The sequence below is a fragment of the Poeciliopsis prolifica genome, unplaced genomic scaffold (genome assembly GCF_027474105.1).
Source record: "Poeciliopsis prolifica strain line A6 unplaced genomic scaffold, Auburn_PproV2 SCAFFOLD114, whole genome shotgun sequence".
Taxonomy (NCBI): Eukaryota; Metazoa; Chordata; class Actinopteri; order Cyprinodontiformes; family Poeciliidae; genus Poeciliopsis; species Poeciliopsis prolifica.
The window spans coordinates 584,378-593,837 of record NW_026562489.1 but is presented as its reverse complement, the minus strand read 5'-3'; the positions used below and the strand labels follow the sequence as shown (position 1 = coordinate 593,837).

The 9,460-nt window shown below is 38.7% G+C and overlaps 1 protein-coding gene across 1 annotated transcript; it reads right to left on the bottom strand.

The window, feature by feature from the left end:
• Nucleotides 1–959: 959 nt before the first annotated feature.
• Nucleotides 960–9,180, bottom strand: LOC129354631 (gamma-glutamyl hydrolase-like). The gene is given in 10 exon segments (XM_055024073.1): nucleotides 960–2,531; nucleotides 2,606–2,743; nucleotides 3,182–3,272; nucleotides 3,439–3,545; nucleotides 5,155–5,293; nucleotides 5,452–5,510; nucleotides 5,513–5,532; nucleotides 6,209–6,259; nucleotides 6,632–6,746; nucleotides 8,876–9,180. Coding segments are annotated over 10 exon segments (954 nt in total). The 5' UTR covers nucleotides 8,988–9,180; the 3' UTR covers nucleotides 960–2,409.
• Between the last annotated feature and the right edge of the window lie 280 nt (nucleotides 9,181–9,460).

Here is a 9,460-nt window from a genome sequence, read left to right as displayed (position 1 = left end):
ATGTGAAAGGATGTGTGTGACTGAAAGGCCTCACAATGAACAATGCATTACGATGAGAAGTCTTTGGACTGAGCTTGACTTGGTCTCATAATTCCTCAGATCTCCTGTCCAATCGAGAATCTGGTGGATTGTCTTAGTAAAAAATTCTGTTTAACAAATTCTCCACCTTTCAAAGAACTGGACTTGCGTCTTGGTTTCTGATACCACAGAAAACCTTTACAAAGGAGTTCAGACCTCGACTGACCAGGGCCGTTTTGGCAGCTGAGTGAGGCTGACTCACTGTGAGGTTTTAGTTTTATGGCTGGTTGGTTGTATATTACAGCTGACATGTTGGGCCAATTTATAAGCAATTAAATGAAAATCCACTTTAAAGTTGCAGTTTGTAACTTTTATAATAAAGTTTTTTGTTTGTTTGTTTGTTTTTTAACATGTGTATTAGAATTACCATTGAGACAATATAATATAGGACAGTTAGTCTGTGGAAAGAATCGAGTTGAACTTATGAAGAATCCTCATTAAAACTACCAATCAGAAAACATTATCTGCATGAAGCAACTTTTAGACTGTGAGCTTCCCAACCCGACACAACTGCAGCTGATGATCGCCTCAATAAATAACACAGGCAGGGAGAAATGGACCTGGCAGAGTCCAGCTCTGCTTCACACATCTCTGGATGAGAATCGAACCAGCCACAATGCAACTATACCGCCCTCTAGTGGTGAGTTATTAACTTTCACCCTGAACCTGACAGAACAAATTATTTTAACTACTCAGGATAGCAATCACAAGAGCGCAGGAGCATTTATGCTTAACAATTTGACTGATTTTACCTCTCATCGAAATAAAGTAAAATGAACATGTAACATAATATTCGTTGATTTTTTTCCCCTTTATTATCTGACATAAAATCAACTTGAAGCATTTATTTTATTGTAGACATTTTCAATAATACAAATAGTTTTTAACATGTATTTTGCTCACAAAAAACAAAGCAAATGATGTGTACATTTTTTCTTTATTTTAATGCAGTTAAAACTGTATGGCCTCTTTTAGGCTCCTCCTGTTCAAAACTAAATAAAAGAAATAGTTCAAATTAAATCATTTTGACTTGACTTACATTTGCTGCTGATGGATGTTCTGATGTACTCAAAACATTTCTTACATTTTCTGAAAATGGTTGACGAAAAATAAATGTTCTCTTTGTTTTGAGCTCTTCTGAGCAAAAATCACATTAAAATACAATCATGTACAGATGAATCATCTGCAGAGTTTTCCTGATATGGTTTTCAAGGAAACTGAGTAACTGCCACAGGAATGTCACATTCAATATCTCACTATTTTCTAATAAAAAAAAATATTAACAATAATTGCTGTGTTTTTAATTGATGGTCAAACTCACCATGTATAATGTTTAAAAAACATTTTGCTTTTTTATAGCAGATTTGACGTTTTTTCTATTGCCAACTTTAAACCTCCTTAACAAAAGAAGATAAAAATTTATTTTAAACTGAAGTTGTCAAAAATAAATAAAAAAAATTAATTATTAGCATTATAGAAATCACATATTTTTCTTACATTTCGTGCCACCCTGAAGCACAGATATCTTGCATGTAGAAAATATTACAGGGCAACAAGTGTTTATTTTAAGCAAAATAAAATATGTGGACTGTTTGTGTTTTGCAGTTATAACTTAGAAAGGATAGGTTGCATTTTGAAGTGAGGGCTTGGCATTTTAATCTGCAAACTCATGTACAATTGTGATGCTTAATCGATGGTGATTTTTTGTGTGTTTAGCACTCAAATCTCTTATACAAATCCATAATAATTTATTTAACAGATAAATAGCAACACTGATGCTGATGTTGGTGAAATTATGATGATAAATATGTAGAAAATTAAAGATAAGATAAGCTGGTTCTGCTTAGATGTAACATTTCTGAAGAGTCAGCATCTTGATGGCAGTAGGTATAATTCACTTTTCATCAGGGGTCCAACCAAAACCTCAGTGTCTAAAACAGATTTTTAACTTTGGCTCAGCTCTGTCTCTGTTGGAGTAGCAGTTATCTTAACTCCCTGATGAAAGCTCCTGCCTGATCCCCCAAACCAGCAGCACTATAAATGCTGCTCTCTGCATGCAAGATACATTTAATCTCAATCGCCAGTCGTACAGTCAGAAGATAAAGAGCTGAGGAATTATGATGCTTCAACTGATGACAGTTTTTTGTCTTTGCATATTAAGAGAGCACAGTCTCTTGTTTATTGTTATGTTTTAGCTTTTTCTTGATCATTTCCTGTAAAATACTTTGGCAAATGTTTTTCTACTGATGATGTGAACTCAAAATGATTTCTGACACACAATAAATTATGATTAATCTGAACTCAGGACCTTTAGTTCCTAAACATCATTCGTCAATCAAAGTAATAGTTCTGGATGAAGATTGCACTGATGCCTCTGTAGACAGGGGAGAAGTTATAAATCAAAGCTTTGTCTTCTTCAGCAAGACTGGAGAAGCGGTGCTGGTTCTTCAAGGCTGAAGAAAGACGTAGAGAGAAAAAAATAAAAACCTAAAAATGTTTGAACAAGGCTGCAGGTTTTATGTGTTACCTTCAGAGACAAAGAAGCTTCCAGTGTAGAAGCTGATTCTGACAGCGGAGACGGTGTGAACCATGCCTGGCTTATCGATCCACTCAAACGGACTCTTCTCAGGATGCCACTGCACAGCGTAGAACGGGTAGCGATAAGCTAATCAAAACCAGAAACACTGTTAGCCATTGCTGTTTAATTTAATCTGATTAATACGTTCAATACTTTCATGGCTTTTCTTACTGTGAAGTATTATGAGAAAAAGAGTCTCATAATTCTATGATTTTACTCTCATATTCTTGTAATATTATATATTTTTTATATTTTGCATTTGTTATTTTCTCTCAATCTGGCTCTAATATTCAGGAAAACTTTCTGCTCAAGTTGTGTACATTATTGTGGGACGTTGGTGCCATCTGGTGGACATCAAGTGGTTTATGACTTTGGCAAAAACCAACTGAATATACATTATATACTTTGAATTCAGTCCCGGTGATGAAACACATTGGAGTAACGTAAAAGAATTAGAAGTTATCAAGTCGAATGTGCCTCATAAAAGCAGCTTAAAAATATAAAGGGATCAACAACGAACTCTACCTTCCATGGTGGAGATGAATTCTTTCTCTCCATCGCTGTTGGTGGACAACACTCTGTAGAATCTCTTCAGTTTGGCATTTCGGGTGTAGTTCTGTAGTTTCGGGCACAAATTGAACAATGACTTAGTTGTGTTCCAGTTTTAGCCTCACAATCTGTGGATTAAACACTCGATTGTTTTTGCAAACAGCTGGCATAACTATAGATCTCCAGCTGTCACAGGAGAGGGAGAAGAAAAATCTGAAAACAGCAGTAAGTACTTGTATGGAAAGACTCCAGCTGTGGAAGTTGGAGGTGATGTTCTCATTAGCCAGAGACTGCAGCACATCCCTGGGAAAATTCCTGAACAAGCGACTGGACTGGGCCGCTGCAGGACAGAGACACAGGAAATGTTCATTAATCTGTACAAACGAAGGTGAAATTAAAACAACATGTTTCAGAGGAATAAAGCCAGCCTCAGGGTTTAGCTGAGCTAAAGATGCTCCTTTGAAATAGCAAAGTCTGCCTGTCTGTCTCTGCAGGAGGAAAACTTCCAGGTTGGATTCTGGTCTGAGGAAATTTTGCGTTAAACCAACATATTTAGAAACTGCATTGACTTACAGCGCAGTGTAAAAATATGAACAACCTTTTCACATTTTATCGACTTACAACCGCAAACATCAGTGCATTAAAACATGATTTAAATGACAGACTATTACAAAGTAGTTTGTAGTGATGGGTCCAGTAACGCCGATGCGTCGGCGCATGCGTCAAGCCCTTAGACGAAACTCTGCGCGTGTTGCTTTCAGCAAGTCACATGACCGATGCAGGAACTGTTTCAAAACGACACTGGCGCCAAACTGTGTTTATAAGGAAGCGAGTCTGTCAACAGGCTGCATTTACCAAAAGCATTCTTGATGTTTTATGGTTCAGTGTCAATATGGAGCCTGAAGGCAAACAAAAGGTTTGGTAGTTTGGACCATTTTGATCCAAACTGGTTCTCTCTTGGTTGTTGTTTCATCCGGTTCTTTTCAGTTTCTACTGGATCTATCTGAATCCAAATTCTGCTGAAATTGACTCAGTTTACGTTCATATTATGTTCTGCAGGTTAAGTGTTGCATGACAGATTTATTTAAATAAATCCACCTCCTCGGTGCTGAGGCATCACAGGGCATCAGAACGAATCCCAGATAAACTCAGCCGTTCTCAAATTTATTTTTTATAAATTATTTCAGATAAATGTTTTATTTAATTTTTTTTTCTACAGCAGGAGAAATTGTGTCAAAATAGCATAAGAGACTAAATTTGAAAATTTTGGAAAAACTTATTTTGATTGAAAATTTGTGAAAAAAAGAAAAACGCAGTCCACAAGCATCCTCATTCCAAACATGTTAAATTAAATGTTCACTTTATGGTACAGATATGACATAATGCAATACATAATATACAATAAAATACAATGACTTAAATCTCATTGTATCGACTGGGTCATCAAATCAGTCGGTAAACTGTGTTGCATGTAGGGATTTTTACTGTCCAGCAGGTGTCAGTATTCAGTGACACAGTATCAACACAGTTTTGGTCAAAACGCCTCATGATGCCTCATTTACCCATAACTAGTAGTTTGTAATTGTAGTGGAGGTTTATTTAAAAAAGAAAAGCAGTTAATTAAACCAATTATCTTAGCCCACTCAGGGCAGTGGTTCTTCATTCCTCAGTATCCACTCTCCTGAATGTTTTAAGGGTTTCCTTCTTGTCACTGACCAGAGTATAATTGAATGGGTGATTAAGAGGCTGCTGCAGCACTTGATGGCATGCTGAGCAGGTAATGCAATCAGCTGAATCAGGTTTGCTGGAGCAGAGACATGAAGGACCAGGGCTGAGGACACTCAGGCTACATACAGAGCAGCAGTCCTGTCACTTTGACTGCAAGGTATCACAAAAACAATCAAGAAATCCAGGAGGGAATGAAATAAAGAGACCATAATTATTTATACCAGGTGTGAGAATGAGTGGCAGAGCCACAGCCTTGGTTTTGGTGAGAGTGAGCAGGTTTTTTCTGGAGGTGAGGACGGAGAGTTGCTGGAAGCCCTGGCATGTCCCCCAGATGGGGAAGTAATCCCCTGCATCGTTGGCCTAAAGAAGGTCAGAAAGAAAGGGATTACTAGATAACATTTATGGATAACGTATAAAAATTTGCTTCTATCCTGCAGCTAAGCAGGGATCACATTTCAGAGAATATCTTGAAGAGTTACTGGAGCTCAACAGTCTCGACTGTAAGTCAGACTTCATACCTTCAAAGCCAAGTTGTAAAAGATCCTGGCAGCTCGACTGAACTGGGATGTCTGAATGTCTCTCCGCCTGGCAGCAGCAACCTGAACAGAAATACGACAAATGCACTCAAAAAACTAAGATTTGACAGAAAAAAACAAAAATTATAGAAACTGATGGTGAATGTTTGTGTCTTTGCATATGTTAATGTAATGGTTTAACATTAGACTTAGACTTAGACTTAGACTTGACTTTATTGATCCCTTGGGAAGACTCCCTCAGGAAATTATAGTTACCAGCAGCTCACAGGCAAAAATGTGGCACACAGTAAGCATACATTGCATTAAACAGTCCATTTTCTCAATATTTCTTTCAACTTGAACAAGAAGATTTATTTGCTACCTCTAGTGGTAGTGTTGGGAACTGCAAGGACACAGTCGTTAACGCACCAAATCAATGAAGTCTGCAAACTCTTTAAATATAATGACTCTTATTTAGATCCAGATCCTGACAACTGAAGAAAGACCTTTGTTGACTTCCAGCTGCATTATGGTCTTTGATCAGTAAACCTGCTTAATACATTTCGCTTCAGTGATTCTCACTCATCTGCAGCTGAGCCACAGCATGGAGGAAGACGTTTCAGTTGGTTTTATGCTCATTTGTGAGCCTAACTCCACCTTCTTTTCCATATGAAGCAGTTCTCATTTCACCATCAAACTGAAAAAAACTAAAAATACCCTTTATATATAGAAGAGTAAGGGCATAGAGAAGAATACTCACCCATTTATTGAGTTGAATATCTTGATATATTCTTCTTCTGTGCGATTGATCCTGCAGAACACAAAATAAATATAAAGTCAGTTGAAATCATTAAAATTTTTTTTTTTTTTTTTACTTATTTAGTTCTATGAGCAAAAAGAAAAACTAATCACACTGAAATACTAAAAATCGGTAAAGTATTTCTGAATCTTTTCTGTGGTCAGCAAAATTCTCCAAGGATCGGGACTCAACGCTCTTAATTTTATTTTCAGGCAGGACTCCTATAAAAAGAATCCTTTAAAACTACTCGTGAATAATAATTTGCAAACTTTTAAAGCTACATCTTGACAGCAGTAAAGTTTGCAGTAACAGCAGTTGATGAAGACTTGACAGCAACAAGGTGAATGTAATAAAAAGAAAATACAGAGGAATGTGATATTTGACCTGATTGGTGCGACCCTGGCTCCAGCACTCTCCAGGAATTTGATGTAGGAGGCAGCAATGTAAGAAGACCCTCGAGCAAACTGGTCATCAGGAAGGTTTTCTTGCGCTAATACACCTAAAGCCAGAAGAGGACACAGAATTACTGACATGTCACAAGCCAAAGAAGTGTTTCTATCTATTACATCCTGGTTAAAAGGAGAGAAACGCGACACACCTGTGTGACTTGAAGAGATGAGTTACTGGAACACGTCGGTGTTTAAGCATTTCTGAATATTGTGTCTTTATAAAATCTACAAAGTTTGCTGTTCAACTAAAACCCAAACTATAAAAGCAACTGACTTAAAATATCTGTAAAAAAAGATTTTTTCCCCTTTTATATTTAATATTGAGTGAGAAAATGTAGGTCTTTAACGGGACTTTGGTCTAATCTTGTTTGTCTTCATTTCAGTTCTAATTCAACACTTGAATTTTGTGAAAGTGCATCTTTTTTCACTCATTATAAAACTAAGCTCTAAGAACAAAATTATCCACAACTCTATGTATTTTCATTTAGCGGTTGAGCGTATGATTTGGAGGGCGTGTTATGTAACATACCAATAAAAAAGCATGCGCTGTCCTGACCCTTCAGCTGTTCAACGTGACGTAATGAGATTCATCAGGAGCTACAGATGACTGCAGAGGATTGGTACCAACAACAGCTCTTAACTGAATATTCGGCTTACAGTGAATGGTCAGCCATAGGATGATGAGTCTCACATCCAGTGATTCATATTTATTGGACCTTTTGTCCTTTTTTTCCCCCATGTTTTTTCTCTCCCCTGTCACACACTGACAGGTTCAGCTGCAGAAGTGGAGAAGTGAAAAACGACACACTGAAACATTATTTAATGAGACTACTTTGAAGGAGGATGAGCAAGTCTAACTCATCTTCTTATTTTCCCTTTAGAGGTCGCTACAATGAGTCATCTGTCTCCATCTGACCTTATCATTCACTGCCTTCATGTTCTTTCTCACTCCATCCATAAATCTCCTCTTTGGTTTTCCTCTAAGTCTCCGACCTGACAGTTCCTTCCTCAAAATCCCCGAACCAATGGACTCACTATACAACCTTTAACATGTCCAAACCATCTCAGTCTGGTTTCTCTGACTTTGTCTCCAACACATCTGACATGAGCTGTTCCTCTGATGATTCATACTGGATCTCATACCTGCTTGCTACTCCCAAAGAAAACCTCAACATCTTCCTCTGTGCTACCTCCAGCTCCGCCTGCTGTCTCCTCATCATTACCACTGTTTCTAAACCAAACAGCATCACTGCTCTCAGCAATGTCTTGTACACCTTTGCTTTAATTCTGGTTGATATGCTTTGGTCACACCTGACATTTTTCTCTTCAGTCGCTCCTACAGCACACCTCACCACAGCCTTACAGCTCTCATACATGCCCTGCTTCACCCTCACAAACTTCTGTGCTACTCCAGACGTCCTCATACAGTACAGCACCACACCCTGCCATAAACGTTTTCTATAAAAACACGACATTCTCTGTACTTCTCTGTTAACGTTCTCAATGCAACGACTGCATATGGCATGAACCAAACTGCTGTTCACTTCTGACCTCAGTCAACAAGTCTAGCTATTCTAAAGACATGACAAAACACCTAAAGCATTCTTCAGCATGACCTGCAGAAATATGACACTTCCATAGTTTGTCATGGTGGCCACAAACCTCTAACCACAATGACTGGATGTTTTACTCAACTCGCCAAAGTCTTTCTGCAGAAGACTTTGCATTAAGGAAAACACCAAAGATGTCTTCCTTAATGCTGAATGTTTGTGATAAATCTAAAATAAGTCATATTTTCAAATAACCCTGATCAGAAAAACAGACAAAGGTTGTTACTTGATCATATAAGAGCTTCTGCAAAAGAGGCTTCCTGAAGTTTCAATTTCAATATCTACCTTACATTTTAAGGTTTTGTCTAAAATGTTACTTTTTGAATGTGTTGCTGATCAAACTTGATTTAGTTCGATCAGGAAGTGCTAGTGATAACATGCAGAATGATTCTAGTCTCAGGTTTTGTTTTTAAAGCTCAGCAGTTTTCAGCCTCAGTCTCCATTGCTCCCCCACACAGAGACACCTTTTCTCGAACATTCACGAAAAATATTACATAAGAGCTATGATAATCCGACGAGCACCCTGCAAGCGCTTTCTGGAGGACAAGAAATGACAGCTCATGTTTTACCGATGATGGGTCGGTGGTTGGGCTGCAGGCTGCTGGCCGCGGCGCAGAGAAGCGGCCCGCACAGCAGGTATGCGGTCAGGTATGCGGTCAACACCGCAGCTGGTCCACGCATGGCTCCAAAGTCTGCACAAAACGCCGGATTTGAAGGATGGACGCTGAACTCCCAGACTGACGGTGGCAGGAATAATCACAGTCTGCAGGAAAAACCTAAGCCTGGATTGAAATACAGAGACGCTTCGTCCTGGTGATGATGCTGATGCTGACTGACCGAGCTGAGTCTGCAGGCTGCTGCCGCTGTCTGCACCTCTCTGTCGGCGTCACCGCATCACGTGTGAGGCGCTGCACGGCGTCCTGTCAGCACAGGTAGACTCAGCGTCTCAGCTTTACATATGTGGGCGTGTCTGAAACGTATGGCATGAAGAGCAGAAGATGTGTTCATACAGAAACACATCCCAGCCTGTCAGCAGAGAACTGGAGAGCAGTTAGAAACTGAGGCAACTTCCTCTGAATGAAGAAGGTAAAGTCATCTTGAGCAATGCTGCAGTGGTTGTGTGACACTGGATCTTTCTCATTAAATAATGATCA